The sequence below is a fragment of the Pristiophorus japonicus genome, chromosome 26 (genome assembly GCF_044704955.1).
Source record: "Pristiophorus japonicus isolate sPriJap1 chromosome 26, sPriJap1.hap1, whole genome shotgun sequence".
Classification (NCBI taxonomy): domain Eukaryota; kingdom Metazoa; phylum Chordata; class Chondrichthyes; family Pristiophoridae; genus Pristiophorus; species Pristiophorus japonicus.
In genome coordinates this window covers 4,128,510-4,147,310 of record NC_092002.1, presented here as the reverse complement: position 1 = coordinate 4,147,310, position 18,801 = coordinate 4,128,510, and the positions used below count along the sequence as shown (strand labels likewise).

Genomic DNA, 18,801 nt, shown 5'->3' with positions numbered 1-18,801 from the left:
CGGGAATGGTTCGATGGCCATCAGGAGGTGAAGGCTTGGGGTCGCGAACCCCACCCAGACTGGGGACCGAATCCGATCGTTCCTCATGTGGAGATTGTGATTGGAGCCATTGGGGGTCGGGGTGGTCGGGGGTGGGGGGGGGGGGGGTCGGTCAGGGGGAGTCGGGGTGAACAGGGAGGGGAGGGGGGTCAGGGGGGAGTCGGGGGGCTCGGGCGGGAGGTGTCGGGGTGAACAGGGAGGGGGGGAGGGGTCACTGCATTTCAAAGCGAACTAAAATAAGGAATGCACCATTTAAGCCCTACCTAAATTAGAAGAGACAGATTTTAATTCGCCCCCGCCCCACATACACACACGGAAATGGATCCACACAGGCCCCGCCTGCGTGTGATGGGACTCCCTGCCATGGCCCAGGTACCATGTGCTTTAGATAACGTTCTGACTGGAGTTGGAGGACGGTGTATCTCGCTGCTGTGCGTAGCTGGCCTGGTTGACTCCGTTTCTCTGCTCGGCGTCCTGGTATCCCCTCTTCATCATCGTCGTCAGGTAGTCGAACAAGCACTGCGGACAGAGAGGCTGCAGTTAGTCGGTGGTCCGGGCGGGATTCTCTCCAGCCCTTTCTCTTGCTCGTTCCTGCTGGCCGGCCTTCCCACATTCTACCCGACGTAAACTAGAGGTAATCCAAAACCCGGCTGCCCCGTGTCCTAACTCGCACCGAGTCCCGCTCACCCATCACCCACTGTGCTCACTGCCCCGTGTCCTAACTCGCACCGAGTCCCGCTCACCCATCACCCCCTGTGCTCACTGACCCCGTGTCCTAACTCGCACCAAGTCCCACTCACCCATCACCCCCTGTGCTCACTGACCCCGTGTCCTAACTCGCACCGAGTCCCGCTCACCCATCACCCACTGTGCTCGCTGACCCCGTGTCCTAACTCACACCCAGTCCCGCTCACCCATCACCCCCTGTGCTCACTGCCCCGTGTCCTAACTCGCACTGAGTCCCGCTCACCCATCACTCACTGTGCTCGCTGACCCCGTGTCCTAACGCGCAACGAGTCCCGCTCACCCATCATCCCCTGTGCTCGCTGACCCCGTGTCTTAACTCGCACCGAGTCCCGCTCACCCATCACCCCCTGTGCTCGCTGACCCCGTGTCCTAACTCGCACCGAGTCCCGCTCACCCATCACTCACTGTGCTCGCTGCCCCGTGTCCTAACTCGCACCAAGTCCCGCTCACCCATCACCCCCTGTGCTCACTGCCCCGTGTCCTAACTTGCACCGAGTCCCGCTCACCCATTACCCCCTGTGCTCGCTGCCCCGTGTCCTAACTCGCACTGAGTCCCGCTCACCCATCACCCACTGTACTCACTGCCCCGTGTCCTAACTCGCACCGAGTCCTGCTCACCCATCACCCCCTGTGCTCGCTGCCCCGTGTCCTAACTCGCATCGAGTCCCACTCACCCATCACCCCCTGTGCTCGCTGACCTACATTGGCTCCCAGTTAAGCAATGCCTCGATTTCAAAATTCTCATCCTTGTTTTCAAATCCCTCCATGGCCCTCGCCCCTCCCTATCTCTGTTGTTGTGTATCTGTAAAGCGTGCACTCCCATGTTCCGCCACCAGGGAGCGCATCCCCTGAAGTCCCAAGGGATCCCAGCATCCCATGGGAGCACTGTATATAAGCCGGCCCTTAAGGCCTGTTCCTCACCCTGGAGTGTCTTAATAAAGACTGAGGTCACTGTTACTGTAACCTCCCCGTGTGCAGTCTCATCTGTGTTAGGAACACAACAACTGGCGACGAGTATACGAATCCAATGCAAAGATGCAGCAAACTGTGGGCATCCTGGAGAAGTTCTTGGAGGGTGAGGACTGGGAAGCCTATGTCGAACGGCTAGACCAGTACTTTGTAGCTAACGAGCTGGACGGAGAAGGAAGCGCTGCAAAAAGGAGAGCGGTCCTCCTCACAGTCTGCGGGGCATCGACCTACAGCCTCATGAAGAATCTTCTGGCTCCGGTGAAATCACAGATTAGTCGTATGAGGAGCTGTGTACACTGGTTCGGAAGCATCTTAACCTGAGGGTTTCGGTTCTACGCGTGCCAGCGATCTGAAGGTCAGGAAGTGGCGAGCTACGTCGCCGAGCTAAGGCGACTTGCAGGACAATGTGAGTTTGATAGCTACCTGGAGCAAATGCTCAGAGACTTTTTTGTACTGGGCATTGGCCACGAGACCATCCTACGAAAACTTTTGACTGTAGAGACACCGACCCACAGTAAGGCCATTGCAATAGCACAGGCGTTTATGTCCACCAGTGATAACACCAAACAAATCTCTCAGCACACAAGTGCTAGCAATGTTCATAAAGTAACTGGAACTTTGGTTGTGAGCAGAAATGTACAGGGCAGAAACCACGAGTCTGCAACTGCCAGCAGGCCTCAGGTAACCCAGATGACTCAGAGTCTGCAACAAAGGATGAATGCAAAGCAATTCATACCTTGTTGGCGTTGTGGAGGCTTCCATTCAGCCTATTCATGCCGCTTCAAAGGGTATGTCTGCAAGAGCTGTGGAACAATGGGGCACCTCCAACGAGCTTGCAGATGAGCTGCAAGCTCTGCAAAACCTGCTAACCACCACGTGGCAGAGGAAGATCGGTCCCTGGTTGACCAAAGCAATTTTGAGCCTCCGAGAGAGGAGGAAGATGCTGAAGTACACGGGGTGCACACATTTTCAACAAAATGGCCACCTATAATGCTAAACGTAAAATTGAATGGCTTACCCGTAGCCATGGAACCGGACACTGGTGCTAGCCAATCCATCGTGAGAGACTGTGGTGCAACAAGGCATTCAGACCAGCCCTGAGCCCCATCCACACGAAACTGAGAACGTACACCAAAGAGCTTATCATTGTCCTGGGCAGCGCCATGGTCAAGGTCACCTACGAGGGCACGGGGCACGAACTGCCACTCTGGATTGTCCCGGGCATTGGCCCCACACTGCTTGGAAGGAGCTGGCTGGGCAAAATCCGCTGGAACTGGGATGACATCCTAGCGCTATCACATGTCGATGAGGCCTCATGTCCCCAGGTTCTTAACAAATTTCCTTCCCTTTTTGAGCCAGGCATTGGAAACTTTTCCGGGGCGAAGGTGTGGATCCACTTGGTTCCAGAGGCACGACCCATTCACCACAAGGCGCGAGCGGTACCTCACATGATGAGGGAGAGAGTGGAAATTGAGCTGGACAGACTGCAACGCGAGGGCATCATCTCCCCAGTGGAATTCAGCGAGTGGGCCAACCCGATTGTTCCAGTACTCAAAAGTGATGGCACGGTCAGGATTTGCGGCGATGATAAAGTAACTATTAATCGTTTCTCGCTACAGGACCAATACCCGCTACCTAAGGCAGACGACCTATTTGCGACGCTGGCAGGAGGCAAGACGTTCACCAAGCTCGACCTGACTTCGGCCTACATGACGCAGGAGCTGGAGGAGTCTTCGAAGGGCCTCACCTGCATCAACACGCACAAGGGACTGTTCATCTACAACAGATGCCTGTTTGGAATTCGGTCGGCTGCAGCGATCTTCCAGAGAAACATGGAGAGCCTACTCAAGTCGGTACCACACACGGTGGTCTTTCAGGACGACATATTGGTCACGGGTCGGGACACCGCCGAGCACCTACAAAACCTGGAGGAGGTCCTCTAGCGACTGGATCGCGTAGGGCTGCGGCTGAAGAGGTCGAAATGCGTCTTCATGGCAACAGAAGTGGAGTTTTTGGGGAGAAAGATCGCGGCAAACGGCATTCGGCCCACAGACACCAAGACAGAGGCTATCAGGAATGCGCCCAGGCCACAGAACATCACGGAGCTGCGGTCGTTCCTGGGACTCCTCAACTATTTTGGTAACGTCCTACCCGGGTTAAGCACCCTTTTGGAGCCCCTACATGTGTTATTGCACAAAGGTGAGAACTGGGTGTGGGGAAAAAAAAACAAGTAATTGCTTTTGAGAAAGCCAGAAACATTTTATGCTCCAACAAGCTGCTTGTATTGTATAACCCATGTGAAAGACTTGTGCTAGCATGTGATGCGTCGTCGTACGGAGTCGGGTGTGTAGTACAACAAGCTAACGTTGCAGGGAAGTTGCAACCTGTCGCCTATGCCTCCAGGAGCTTGTCTAAGGCCGAGAGGGCCTGCAGCATGATTGAGAAAGAGGCATTAGCGTGTGTGTTCAGGGTAAAGAAAATGCATCAGTGCCTGTTTGGCCTCAAATTTGAGCTGGAAACCGATCACAAGCCCCTCACATCCCTGCTCGCTGAAAACAAGGGGATAAATACTAATGCCTCAGCCCGCATACAAAGGTGGGCACTCGCGTTATCAGCGGAGAACTATACCATCCGCCACAGGCCAGACACCGAGAACTGTGCGGATGCTCTCAGTCGGCTACCATTGCCCACCACGGGGGTGGAAATGGTGCAGCCTGCAAACTTGTTGATGGTCATGGAAGCGTTTGAAAATGATAAATCACTTGTCACGGCCCGCCAGATTAGGACTTGGACCAGCCAAGAACCTCTGCTGTGCCGAGTAAAAAACTGTGTACTGCATGGGAGCTGGGCCAGCATCTCCGTTGAAATGCAAGAGCCAATCAAGCCGTTCCAGCGGCGAAAGGACGAGCTGTCCATTCAGGCAGACTGCCTGTTGTGGGGTAACCGCGTAGTGCTACCCAAAAAGGGCAGGGAGACGTTCATCTCAGATCTACACAGCACACACCCGGGTATAGTAATGATGAAAGCGATAGCCAGATCCCACATGTGGTGGCCCGGTATCGACTCTGACTTAGAGTCCAGTGTACGGCAATGCAGGGTATGTGCTCAGCTGAGCAACGCGCCCAGAGAGGCACCACTAAGTTTGTGGTCCTGGCCCTCCAGACCATGGTCGAGGATCCATGTCGACTATGCGGGCCCATTTCTCAGTAAAATGTTCCTGGTGGTGGTGGATGCTTTTTCAAAATGGATTGAATGTGAAATAATGTCGGGAAGCACCGCCACCATTGAAAGCCTGAGGGCCATGTTTGCCACCCACGGCCTGCCTGACATACTGGTCAGTGACAACGGGCCATGTTTCACCAGTGCCGAATTTAAAGAATTCATGACCTGCAATGGGATCAAACATATCACCTCGGTCCCGTTTAAACCAGCCTCCAATGGGCAGGCAGAGCGGGCAGTACAAACCATCAAACAGAGCGTCAAACAAGTCACAGAAGGCTCACTCCAAACCCGCCTGTCCCGAGTACTGCTCAGCTACCGCACGAGACCCCACTCGTTCACAGGGGTGCCCCCGGATGAGCTACTCATGAAAAGGACACTTAAAACCAGACTCTCGCTGGTTCACCCCAACCTGCATGATCAGGTAGAGAGCAGGCGGCAGCAACAAAATGTAAACGATGGTCGCGCTATTGTGTCACGGGAAATTGATCTGAATGACCCTGTGTATGTGCTAAACTATGGACATGGTCCCAAGTGGATCGCGGGCACGGTGATAGCTAAAGAAGGGAGTAGGGTGTTTGTAGTCAAACTAGACAATGGACAAATTTGCAGAAAGCACCTGGACCAAACGAGGCTGCGGTTCACAGACTGCTCTGAACAACCCACAGCAGACACCACCTTTTTCGGGCCGACAACACACACCCAAAGGATCAACGACACCACCCCGGACCAGGAAATCGAACCCATCACGCCGAACAGCCCAGCAAGGCGAGGCTCACCCAGCAGCCCTGCAGGGCCAACAACACACCAGCCCAGCGAGGGCACAGCCAACACACCAGAACAGACATTTGTACTGAGGCGGTCCACCAGGGAAAGAAAGGCTCCCGACCGCCTTGTAAATATTTTTCACTTTGGCTTTGAGGGGGCGGGGGGGAAGTGATGTTGCGTATCTGTAAAGCATGCACTCCCATGTTCCGCCACCAGGGAGCGCATTGCCTGAAGTCCCAAGGGATCCCAGCATCCCTTTTGAGCACTGTATATAAGCCGGCCCCTAAGGCCTGTTCCTCACTCTGGAGTGTCTTAATAAAGACTGAGGTCACAGTTACTTTAACCTCCCTGTATGCAGTCTCATCTCTGTAATCTCCTCCAGCCCCACAACCCCCCGAGATCTCTGCGCTCCTCTAATTCTGCCCTCTTGAGCATCCCTGATTATAATCGCTCCACCATCGGTGGCCGTGCCTTCTGTTGCCTGGGCCCCAAGCGCTGGAACTCCCTCCCTAAACCTCTCCACCTCTCTCTCTCCTCCTTCAAGACGCTCCTTAAAACCGACCTCTTTGACCAAGCTTTTGGTCACCTGCCCTAATTTCTCCTTATGCGGCTGTGGGTCAAATTTTTATCGCATAATCCTCCTGTGAAGCGCTTGGGGACGTTTCACTACATTAAAGGCGCTATATAAATACAGGTTGTTGTTGTTGTCTCACCTTCTGCCTCACCCCCGTCCCACAGGGGCATCTTGGGGTGGGTGGTAGGTTTGGGAGATTAATACCCATTGGAGGGATACATATTGATGAAGAAGTATTTGGGGAAGGTTTATGTTAAATGGGAGAGGGGATGGATTTGGAGAAGGGCCATTCAGCCCTTCCTAGCCCATCTACTCCTATCACTGGAGAAGTACCACCAGCACTGCCTGCTCAAGATCCGGCAACTCCACTGGCAGGTTAGACGCACCAACGTCAGTGTTCTCGCTCAGGCCAACATCCCCAGCATCGAAACACTGACCACACTCGACCAGCTCCGCTGGGTGGGGCCACATTGTCCGCATGCCCCGATATTAGACTCCCAAAGCAAGCGCTCTACTCGGAACTCCGACACGGCAAGCGAGCCCCAGGTGGGCAGAGGAAACGTGACAAGGGACCACCCTCAAAGCCTCCCTGATAAAGTGCAACATCCCCACCGACACCTGGGAGCCCCTGGCCCAAAGGCCAGTCCGCCCTAAGTGGAGGAAGTGCATCCGGGAGGGCGCTGAGCACCTCGAGTCTCATCGCTGGGAGCACGCGGAGGCCAAGCGCAAACAGCGGAAGGAACGTGCGGCAAACCAGTCCCACCCACCCACCCGTCCCTCCGACTACCACCTGCCCCGACCTGTGACAGAGACTGTAGGTCCCGGATTGGTCTCATCAGTCACCTGAGAACTCGTGTCCGTGGGGCACGGTCCCGGCCTGCAAGACCACCAGGTCGGCGATTGCAGAGCGGGCAGTCACAGCAGGAGGGACGAAGGAGCGGCAAGAGTCCGTAGAGGGAAGTGACCGGGGCCCAGGAGAGGCGAGGGCCCAGGGGCAGCACGGGCCCAGCCCACACTGTGCGATATGTGAGCGCACTGGGTCCGTGCAGCAGAGCAGGTCTCCAGTCGTCCTGGTTAACCCTTGCCCCTGGACCAAGACCTCGCTCTGTCAAGCCCCGTGTGGTGGCTGGTGTGCAACGGTCACCCCACGTTAAAACAATCCACCCACAGGCATCTTCCACCCTTCAGGATGTAGTTCGGGCTCTGGAATGTCAGGTCCCTCATTGAAACACCTGTGAACCCATCCCTTTTCGGCGTGGAAGCAAGTCATCCTCGCTTCGAGGGAACTGCCCGAGAAGGAGACGACTCCTATCAAAGCATCCAACTATTTCTGGAGTGATTCCGAGTCTCCACTATCCAACGGCCATCCCCTGCGGTACATTTCTGATATCTGTTCTCAATTTGCCCCTCGTGTGAGTGTGGAGCGGGGCCAGGGAGCGGGCAGAGATTTCCTCAGTGCTGTTTATAAGAAGCAGTTTGAAGGTTTCACTCCATTGTCACCGAGGATATCCGTGCCCCAGTGGATTAGGTGCCTTCAGAGTTAGGAGGAGGTGAATGATGAAAAGCTGAGGGAGGTGCTGCGAATAGACGCACTCCGTTGATCGGGCCGTTGTGTTCACTCCCTGCGAGGCCTGTGGGCCCCAGATTTAGCCTGGGGCTATAGTGGCCCACAATCCTCCAGCAGATACAGTGCTGTACAGACCCAGGACTCCTTCCTGTTTACACAGCAGGTAAGATTGCAGATAACCGGCAGCAACAGAATTGGCACAATGGGAACCCCCACACACACCAGTACAGGGGAATCCCCACACACCAGTACAGGGGGAGTCCCCATACACACCAGTACAGGGGAGTCCCCACATACACCAGTACAGGGGGAGTCCCCATACACACCAGTACAGGGGAATCCCCACACACCAGTACAGGGGAATCCCCACACACCAGTACAGGGGGAGTCCCCATACACACCAGTACAGGGGAGTCCCCACACACACCAGTACAGGGGAGTCCCCACATACACCAGTACAGGGGGAGTTCCCACACACACCAGTACAGGGGAGTCCCCACACACACCAGTACAGGGGGAGTCCCCATACACACCAGTACAGGGGAGTCCCCACATACACCAGTACAGGGGAGTCCCCACACACACCAGTACAGGGGAATCCCCACACACCAGTACAGGGGGAGTCCCCATACACACCAGTACAGGGGAGTCCCCACACACACCAGTACAGGGGAGTCCCCACATACACCAGTACAGGGGGAGTTCCCACACACACCAGTACAGGGGTAGTCCCCATAGACACCAGTACAGGGGGGGTCCCCATACATACCAGTACAGGAGAGTCCCCACACACACCAGTACAGGGGAGTCCCCACACACACCAGTACAGGGGAGTCCCCACACACACCAGTACAGGGGAGTCCCCCCACACACCAATACAGGGGGAGTCCCCACACACACCAGTACAGGGGGAGTCCCCACACACACCAGTACGGGGGGGGGGTCCCCATAGACACCAGTACAGGGAAATCCTCCCACACACACCAGTACGGGGTGGGGTCCCGCTCACACCAGTACAGACAGACGGAGTTTGATGGGTCTGTGTTGGGCTGTGTTTACAATTTGACTTTTGGGGGATTTAGTGATGAATTTGGAAGCTTTTGTGACGGCCCAATTTGAAACCATTGGAACGTGGCTTGCTTTCCGATCGCAGAATTACAACAGTGATATTTTGTGCTATCTAAATGCATATTATGAGCTGTCAGCTGACAGCGAAAGCAATCAATAACAAAGGCACGCACCGATATCATTCACAGTGTCAGCCGTGGCTCAGTGGGCAGCACTCTCGCCTCAGGGTCAGGAGGTCATGGGTTCAAGTCCCACTCCAGAGACTTGAGCACAAAGATCTAGGCTGACACTCCCAGTGCAGTGCTGAGGGAGTGCCGCACTGTCGGAGGGGCAGTGCTGAGGGAGTGCCGCACTGTCGGAGGGGCAGTACTGAGGGAGTGCCGCACTGTCGGAGGGGCAGTGCTGAGGGAGTGCCGCACTGTCGGAGGGGCAGTGCTGAGGGAGCGCCGCACTGTCGGAGGGGCAGTACTGAGGGAGCAGGGCACTGAGGGACTGCTGCACTGTTGGAGGGGCAGTACTGAGGAAGCATTGTACTGTCGGAGGGTGAGTACTGAGGGAGCGCCGCACTGTCGGAGGGGCAGTACTGAGGGAGCAGGGCACTGTCGGAGGGGCAGTACTGAGGGACTGCTGCACTGTTGGAGGGGCAGTACTGAGGAAGCATTGTACTGTCGGAGGGGGAGTACTGAGGGAGCGCCGCACTGTCGGAGGGGCAGTACTGAGAGAGTGCCCCGCACTGTCGGAGGGACAGTACTGAGGGAGCGCCGCACTGTCGGAGGGGCAGTGCTGAGGGAGCGCCGCACTGTCGGAGGGGCAGTACTGAGGGAGCGCCGCACTGTCGGAGGGGCAGTACTGAGGGAGCGCCGCACTGCTGGAGGTGCTGTCATTAGGATAAGATGTTATTGAGGGAGGGATGCTTTTGCAGATGGATGTAAAGGATCCCATGGCACTATCTTGAAGAAGAGCAGGGGAGTTCTCCCCGGTGTCCTGGGGCCAATATCACTAAAACAGATGATCTGGTCACCAGCACATTGCTGTGCGAGGGAGTTTTTCCGCACACGTTTGTGTTAAGCACGCTGGGCTGTTTTTCCAGCTAAGAGCCAGGCTGGTCAGAAGTGTCTCCCTCTATCCGATGGTTTACTATGTATTGATGGGTCTGGATGTCCCGTGCTCAGTGCTGAACTGCCTACCTTCCACGCTTCTTCCACGTCTGCTGTCCATTTCTCTTTCAAGATCGGTTTCACCACAGCAATGAATTGCACTCCGACATACTGCAGAGAAAACATGCAACACTATCGTTACTGCAGGACTTCAACCTACGACCTACACAGGTACAGCAGGCAGTGAAGAAGGCAAATGGTATGTTGGCCTTCATAGCGAGGGGATTTGAGTATAGGAGCAGGGAGGTCTTACTGCAGTTGTACAGGGCCTTGGTGAGGCTACACCTTGAATATTGTGTACAGTTTTGGTCTCCTAATCTGAGGAAGGACATTCTTGCTATTGAGGGAGTGCAGCGAAGGTTCACCAGACTAATTCCCGGGATGGCAAGACTGACATATGAGGAGAGACTGGATCAACTGGGCCTTTATTCACTGGAGTTTAGAAGGATGAGAGGGGATCGCATAGAAACATATAAGATTCTGACGGGACTGGACAGGATAGATGCGGGAAGAATGTTCCCGATGCTGGGGAAGTCCAGAACCAGGGGACATAGTCTTAGGATAAGGGGTAGGCCATTTAGGACCGAGATGAGGAGAAACTTCTTCACTCAGAGAGTTGTTAACCTGTGGAATTCCCTGCCGCAGAGAGTTGTTGATGTCAGTTCACTGGATATATTCAAGAGGGAGTTAGATATGGCCTTTATGGCTAAAGGGATCAAGGGGTATGGAGAGAAAGCAGGAAAGGGGAAAGCGGGAAAGGGGATGTAAAAGATCCCATGGCACTATCTTGAAGAAGAGCAGGGGAGTTCTCCCCGGTGTCCTGGGGCCAATATTTATCCCTCAACCAATATCACTAAAACAGATTATCTGGTCATTATCCCCAGCCCGGGCGAAACACCCTCCCTGCATCTACCCTGTCAAGCCCCTTAAGAACTTTATATGTTTCAATGAGATCACCTCTCATTCTTCTAAACTCTAGAGAATATCGGTCTAGTCTACTCAATCTCTCATAGGACAATCCCCCCATCCCAGGAATCTTACACTTTTTTCTCCTACTCTTTCCAATCCTGGTGGTGTCCAGTGTAATGTCTGTCCCTGTGAGCATGCTCACAGGTTGCACTGTGAGTGGCTTAGCCCGTCACATGATGTTCACAAGACTCAATAAAACCCCAGCCAGTTGGGTTCGGGGGATCCACGATGGGGCAGGTGGTTGTGAGCCCGCTGGATGAACCGGTAATGTGTCGTGTGATTGTTAAACCTTTGCTAATAAACCAACTCGTTCTTAATAGCAATGTGTTTATGAATTCTTAAGCAAAGAACCCATGAAGCAAATACATTATATCCAGGATGGTGATCCTTGGTTACTCAATGAATAAAGCCTCAAGTCAAATCAGTACTGTTATGTATGTAAACCTGTAATTACCAAGTCTAACCACCAGAGGACTTATCCCCTGGAGTCCCAAGGAATCCCACAATTCCTTGGGAGCACCTGTATATAAGGAGGTCTCGCAGGCTGGAGAGGCACTCTGAGATCTGTACTTTGAGCTTGCAGTATGTAGTCTGACTCTTTATCCAAGACATCACAACTGGCGACGAGATACAGATAACGAACTCCAACGCAACAATACAGCCAACCGTGGGCATCCTGGAGACATTTTCGGAGGGAGATGATTGGGAAACCTTCGTAGAGCGACTCGACCAATACTTCGTGGCCAACGAGCTGGAAGGAGAAGCGAACGCTGCCAAGCGAAGGGCGATCCTCCTCACCGTTTGCGGGGCACCAATGTATGTCCTCGTCAAAAACCTGCTCACTCCAGAAAAACCCACAGACAAGTCATACGATGAGTTGTGCACACTGGTCCGGGAGCATCTAAATCCGAAGGAAAGCATTCTGATGGCGAGGTATCGGTTCTACATGTACAAGAGGTCTGAAGGCCAGGAAGTGGCGAGCTACGTCGCCGAACTAAGGCGCCTTGCAGGACATTGCGAATTTGAAGGACACTTGGAGCACATGCTCAGGGACTTCTTTGTACTTGGCATTGGCCATGAAGTAATACTTCGCAAACTTTTGACTGTAGAGACCCCAACCTTGAGTAAAGCCATAGCGATAGCCCAGGCGTTTATCTCCACCAGTGACAATGCCAAACAAATCTCTCAGCACACGAATGCTGCTGCAAGTACTATGAACAAAGTAATGTTGTTTTCGAATCGTAATGTACAGGGCAGGACTTACACGCCTGTAGCTGCACGTCTACAGATGACTCAGAGTCCACCATCAAGGGTGGTGAATACAAGGCCATTAACACCTTGTTGGCGCTGCGGGGGTGATCATCATTTCCATTCATGCCGCTTCAAAGGGCTGTGGAACAATGGGACACCTCCAACGCATGTGCATTGCTAATCCTGTAAACCACCATGGAGCAGAGGTGGACAGATCCACGGTGGAGCATAACGAACCAGAGCCTCAGTCCGAGGAGGCAGAGGTATATGGGGTGCACACATTTACCACAAAGTGTCCCCCGAGAAGGCTGAAGGTTGAATTAAATGGACTCCCGGTGTCCATGGAGCAGGACACGGGCACAAACCAGTCCATAATGAGCAAAAAGACTTTCAATAAGTTGTGGTGCAACAAGGCTTCAAGGCCAGTCCTGACTCTCATTCGCACCAAACTTAGAATGTACACAAAGGAACTGATTCCCGTAATTGGCAGTGCATTCTTGATTGCCTCCATCTTCGAATCGATGGGCCTGATGCCGTCCGCCACAATGGAGCGGTACACGATTTACCACTCTGGTGGTACCGGGGCAATGGCCCCACGCTGTTCGGCAGGAGCTGGCTGGGAAAGATACGTTGGAACTGGGACGACGTCCGAGCGCTTTCGTCTGTCGACGACACCTCATGTGCCCAGATCCTAAGAAAGTTCCCTTCACTGTTCAAACCAGGCATCGGGAAGTTCCAAGGAGCAAAAGTGCAGATCCACTTGATTCCGGGGGCGCGACCCATCCATCACAAGGCGAGAGCGGTACCGTACATGATGAGGGAGAGGGTGGAGATCGAGCTGGACAGGTTGCAACGAGAGGGCATCATTTCGCTGATTGAATTCAATGAGTGGGTCAGTCCAATCATTCCAATCCTCAAGGGAGATGGCACCGTCAGAATCTATAGTGATTACAAACTAACCATCAATTGTTTCTCACTGCAGGATCAATACCCACTACCAAAGATAGACGACCTATTTGTGATGCTGGCGGGAGGGAAAACGTTCACGAAGCTGGACTTGACCTTGGCCTACATGACGCAGGAGCTGGAAGAATCATCGAAAGGCCTCATCTGCATCAACACGCCCAAAGGTCTTTTCGTTTACAACAGATGCCCATTTGGGATTCGATCGGCCACTGCGATATTCCAGAGGAACATGGAAAGCTTGCTGCAGTCAGTCCCGCCCACCGTGGTCTTCCAGGACGACATCTTGGTTACAGGTCGGGACACCGTCGAGCACCTACAGAACCTGGAGGAGGTTCTTAGTCGGCTAAATCATGTGGGGCTCAGGCTAAAACGCTCGAAGTACATTTTCCTGGTGCCTGAAGTGGAGTTCCTGGGGAGAAGAATCGCGGCGGACGGCATCAGGCCGACCGATTCGAAGATGAAGACAATCAAGAACACACCAAGACCACGGAACGTGACGGAGCTGCGGTCGTTTCTAGGACTACTGAACTATTTTGGTAACTTCTTACTGGGTCTTAGCACATTGTTAGAACCACTGCACTCTGTACTGTGTGAGGGAGATGAATGGGTATGGGGTAAAAGCCAAGAAAATGCCTTTGAGAAAGCTAGGAAACTGACATGCTCAAACAAATTGCTTGTGTTGTACGATCCATGTAAACGTTTGGTACTAGCATGTGATGCATTGTCATACAGTATCGGGTGTGTATTGCAACAAGCTAATGAATTTGGAAAATTGCAACCGGTTGCTTCTGCATCCAGAAGTCTGTCTAAGGCTGAGAGGCCCTGCAGTATGACCAAAAAAGAAGTGTTAGCGTGTGTTTACGGGGTAAAAAAAATTCATCAATATATGTTCGGACTCAAATTTGAATTGGAAACCGACCATAAGCCACTTACATCCCTCTTTTCGGAAAGCAAGGAGATAAATACGAATGTATCGGCCCGCATCCAGAGGTGGGCTACACGTTGACCGCATACACCTACACCATCCGCCACAGGCCAGGCACAGAAAACTGTGCCGATGCTCTCAGTAGGCTGCCATTGCCCACCACGGGGGTGGAGATGGCACAGCCCGCAGATTTAGTTATGGTAATGGAAGCATTCGAGAGTGAGCAATCACCTGTCACCGCCCGACAGATTAGAACCTGGACAAGCCAGGACCCGTTACTGTCCTTAGTAAAAAACTGTGCTCCACGGGAGTTGGTCTAGTGTCCCGTTAGAGATGCAGGAGGAAATAAAGCCATACCAGCGGCGCAAAGATAAAATATCTATACAGGCGAACTGCCTCCTGTGGGGGAATCGGGTTGTTGTGCCAAGAAAGTGCAAGGACACTTTCATTAGTGATCTCCACTGTACCCAACCAGACATTGTAATGATGAAAGCGATAGCCAGATCCCACGTGTGGTGGCCCGGTATCGATACAGACTTAGAGTCCTGTGTACACAAATGTAATACATGTTCCCAGTTAAGCAATGCACCCAGGGAGGCGCCACTAAGTTTATGGTCTTGGCCCTCCAAACCATGGTCTAGGGTTCATATCGACTTTGCAGGTCCATTCTTGGGAAAAATGTCTTTAGTGGCTCTAGATGCTTACTCCAAATGGATTGAATGTGTGATAATGTCGGCAAGCACGTCCGCTGCCACCATTGAAAGCCTGCGGGCCATGTTTGCCACGCACGGCCTGCCTGGTGTCCTTGTAAGTGACAATGGGCCGTGCTTTACCAGTGCTGAATTCAAGGAATTCATGACCCGCAATGGGGTCAAACATGTCACATCTGCCCCGTTTAAACCAGCGTCCAACGGTCAGGCAGAACGAGCAGTTCAAACAATCAAGCAGAGCTTGAAAAGGGTAACTGAAGGCTTACTGCAGACTCGTCTATCCCGAGTCCTGCTTAGTTACCATACAGGACCCCACTCGCTCACTGGGGTCCCTCCCGCTGAACTGCTCATGAAAAGGACACTTAAAACAACGCTCTTGTTAGTCCATCCTGATCTACACAAAGAGGTAGAGAGCAGACGGCTTCAACAGAATACATATCATAATCGCGCAAATGTGTCACGCAAAATTGAAGTAAATGATTCTATATTTGTATTGAACTATGGACAAGGTCCCAAGTGGCTTCCTGGCACTGTTTTGGCCAAAGAGGGGAGTAGGGTGTTTGTGGTCAAACTTTCAAATGGACTCACCTGCAGAAAACACTTGGACCAAACCAAACTCAGATTCACGGACTATCCAGAACAACCCACAATAGACTCGACCTTTTTCGACCCTCCAACACACACACAAGTGGCAACCGGCCCAGCGGTTGACCACGAAGCAGAACTCACCACCCCCAGCAGCCCAGCAAGGCCAGCTGCGCAGCAGCCCAGCGAGGGCCCAACAAACGACTCACCAAAACCAGCATTTGCACCGAGATGATCAACCAGGGAAAGGAAGGCCTCAGATCGACTCACCTTGTAAATAGTTACACTATTGACTTTAGTTGCGGGGGGGCGGGGGGGAGTGTTGTTATATATGTAAATCTGTAATTATCATGTCTAACCACCAGAGGGCTTATCCCCTGGAGTCCCAAGGGATCCCACAATCCCTTGGGAGCACCTGTATATAAGGAGGTCTCACAGGCTGGAGAGGCGCTCTATCTGTAATAAAGGGCTATGGTCACACCTTACTTTGATCTTGCAGTATCTAGGTCACAGTCTAAGGATAAGGGGTAAGCCATTTAGGACCGAGATGCGGAGGAACTTCTTCACCCAGAGAGTGGTGAACCTGTGGAATTCTCTACCACAGAAAGTTGTTGAGGCCAATTCACTAAATATATTCAAAAAGGAGTTAGATGAGGTCCTTACTACTAGGGGGATCAAGGGGTATGGCGAGAAAGCAGGAATGGGGTACTGAAGTTGAATGTTCAGCCATGAACTCATTGAATGGCGGTGCAGGCTAGAAGGGCCGAATGGCCTACTCCTGCACCTATTTTCTATGTTTCTATGTTTATCCAAGACATAATAAGTACTGTGCTGGAATCTCCGGGAATTGAAAGTTGATCTCCTTGGACACTGCCAAGAGCAACAGAGAGGTCGCGGGGGCATTAAAATATTTTCTTTGACACTTTCATGTTGGAGGGAGGGGGAGAGAAGGCTGTTTGACTGGAGGAGGTGGCGATAGGAGGCAGGACACTTGCAAGATTATATTCCAACCAGAATTGGCATGCATCGGTTCCCAGACGGAATTCTCATACTAGCCGCAGAAGACAACAGACATGAGAGTTGGAGACAGGCACTGGTATAGAAAGAAAGCAAAGTCTGCTGAGTTGGAATTCGTGCCTAACGATCCTATTCACATTGCCAAGCTGTCAAAGTGGGAGGGAACGCTCTCAAGAGCCAAAAAGCTCAGGTTGATGCCAAGAAAAATATACAATTTCTGATCAGAGGGGGGGCAGTACTGACGGAGCGTCGCAAGGTCGGAGGATCGGTATTGAGGGAGCGCCGCACTGTCGGAGCGGCAGTACTGAGGGAGCGCCGCACTGTCGGAGGGGCAGTACTGAGGGAGCGCCGCACTGTCGGAGGGGCAGTACTGAGGGAGCGCCGCACTGTCGGAGGTGCTGTCTTTCGGATGAGACGTTAAACCGAGGCCCCGTCTGCCCTCTCAGGTGGACGTAAAAGATCCCATGGCACTATCTTGAAGAAGAGCAGGGGAGTTCTTCCCGGTGTCATGGGGCCAATATTTATCCCTCAACCAACATCACTAAAACAGATTATCTGGTCATTATCACATTGCTGTTTGTGGGATCTTGCTGTGCGCAGATTGCCTGCCGCGTTTCCCACATTACAGCAGTGAGTGTCTGCCGATCGTGAAAGCCACTGCAGAAATACATGAATCATTTCTTTCTGTTAGATTCCTGTCTAATTATCCTATTCACACGGCTTTTTCAAACTATCGATGAAACTCTTTTCCATCTCTCAAAGTGGGAGTGAAAGCTGTCAAGAACAGCACTTCTTGTAAGTCTCGCAATCTCTATTCCAACAAGTATTGTTATTTCTTAGCAATACTATCGGGCCAGTTCATTTGAAATTGTGAGAGGGAAATCGTGTTTCTATGGAACACATTGAAGTAATTGCCTTGGCTCACATCACTCCAACATTGTTGATCCAAATAGATTGGCTTAAATGGAGGTTTATAAGGGAGCTTTGTAATCAAATATTTCTCTGAACTAAAACATTTTTTCTTGACAGATGGGAGAACTCTCTGGATTAGTATCGGCTTGCAATAGTAGTTACCGGTGAAGTTACATTCTTCAACTTGCCACGCACAATAGGAAACCAAGCTCAAAGATAGCTCAGGTTGGAGATTGTGCTGGACTTGTAGCCCTATCTCTGACTGCACTGTTTTTGAGTGTGTATTGTGTGTGCCGCAGGTGAAGCTTTAAAAGAGCTGGAGAGGCGGACCACTTCAACCTCCAGCACGAGCTGCTCCAAGTGTGCGACGATTTTGAGATGGGCGACTGGGTGAAGTCATCAAAACCCTGGTCACCGTCTTGGGGCGTGGGCAGGAACATCGGCGGGGCCCAGGTACAGAGGAATGGGAAGGTCGGGGCAGAGGAGCGGCGAGAGATCGTGGCGGAGGTGTGGCGTATGAGGGTTCGGGGCCCAGGAGAGGCGAGGGGCCCAGGGGCAGCACGGGACCAGCCCACACTGTGCGATGAGCGCGCGCACTGGGTCCGTGCAGCAGAGCTGGTTCTCCAGTCGTCCTGGTTAACCCTTGCCACTGGACCAAGACCTCGCTCTGTCAAGCCCCGTGTGGTGGCTGGTGTGCAACGGTCACCCCACGTTAAAACAATCCACCCACAGGCATCTTCCACCCCCTCAATTGGAGTTCAGGACCTGGAACATCCTTCACCGAAACATCTGTGAACTCGTGTGGAAGCAAGTCATCCTCGTTCGAGGGACCGCCTATGAATGAATGAATAAATGAATGAGTGACTACACTCCAAAAGTACTTCATTGGCTGTAAAGCGCTTTGGGACGTCTGGTGGTCGTGAAAGGCGCTATATAAATGCAAGTCTTTCGTTTTCGTCAATCGCATTGGTTAAGGAGATAGACTGTCGGTCCTGTTATTCACCAACGGTCCCAGGTACCCCGTTGCCCTGGCTACGCCGTTAGCAACGCACGTGCCCAGTGTGTTACGGGCAAACCTTTGAGCCCAAACGCACGCCGTGAGATGTCCTTCCCCGGAAAATCAGCAGCCGGTCACTGGGCTGGATACAGATCTTACCTCGTAATATTTGGGTGGGGCATTGTATCGACAATGGCTTCTGCCCAGCTCGAAGGCCAGCTGTTGCAACTTGTCTTCCTGTGCCAATCTTGCCACGCTCTTCTCAATGAAAGACATTACGCTGAAACAGACGTCCGATCCATTACAACTATTTTTGGAATAACTTTAAATCAAGTGCCCCCCCCCTTTTTTTTAAGGGCAC

General features: G+C 52.7%; 1 protein-coding gene across 1 annotated transcript in view; it reads right to left on the bottom strand.

The window, feature by feature from the left end:
• Nucleotides 1–423: 423 nt before the first annotated feature.
• xgb (x globin) overlaps nt 424–18,801 on the bottom strand; it is a 37,244-nt gene continuing 18,866 nt past the window's right edge. Inside the window, exons 3-5 of the mRNA XM_070867566.1 lie at nt 18,600–18,720; nt 10,139–10,219; nt 424–558 (exon numbers count right to left, since the gene is read on the bottom strand). Coding sequence (XP_070723667.1) covers nt 424–558; nt 10,139–10,219; nt 18,600–18,720 — 337 coding nt within the window. The remainder of the gene's footprint in view (nt 559–10,138; nt 10,220–18,599; nt 18,721–18,801) is intronic.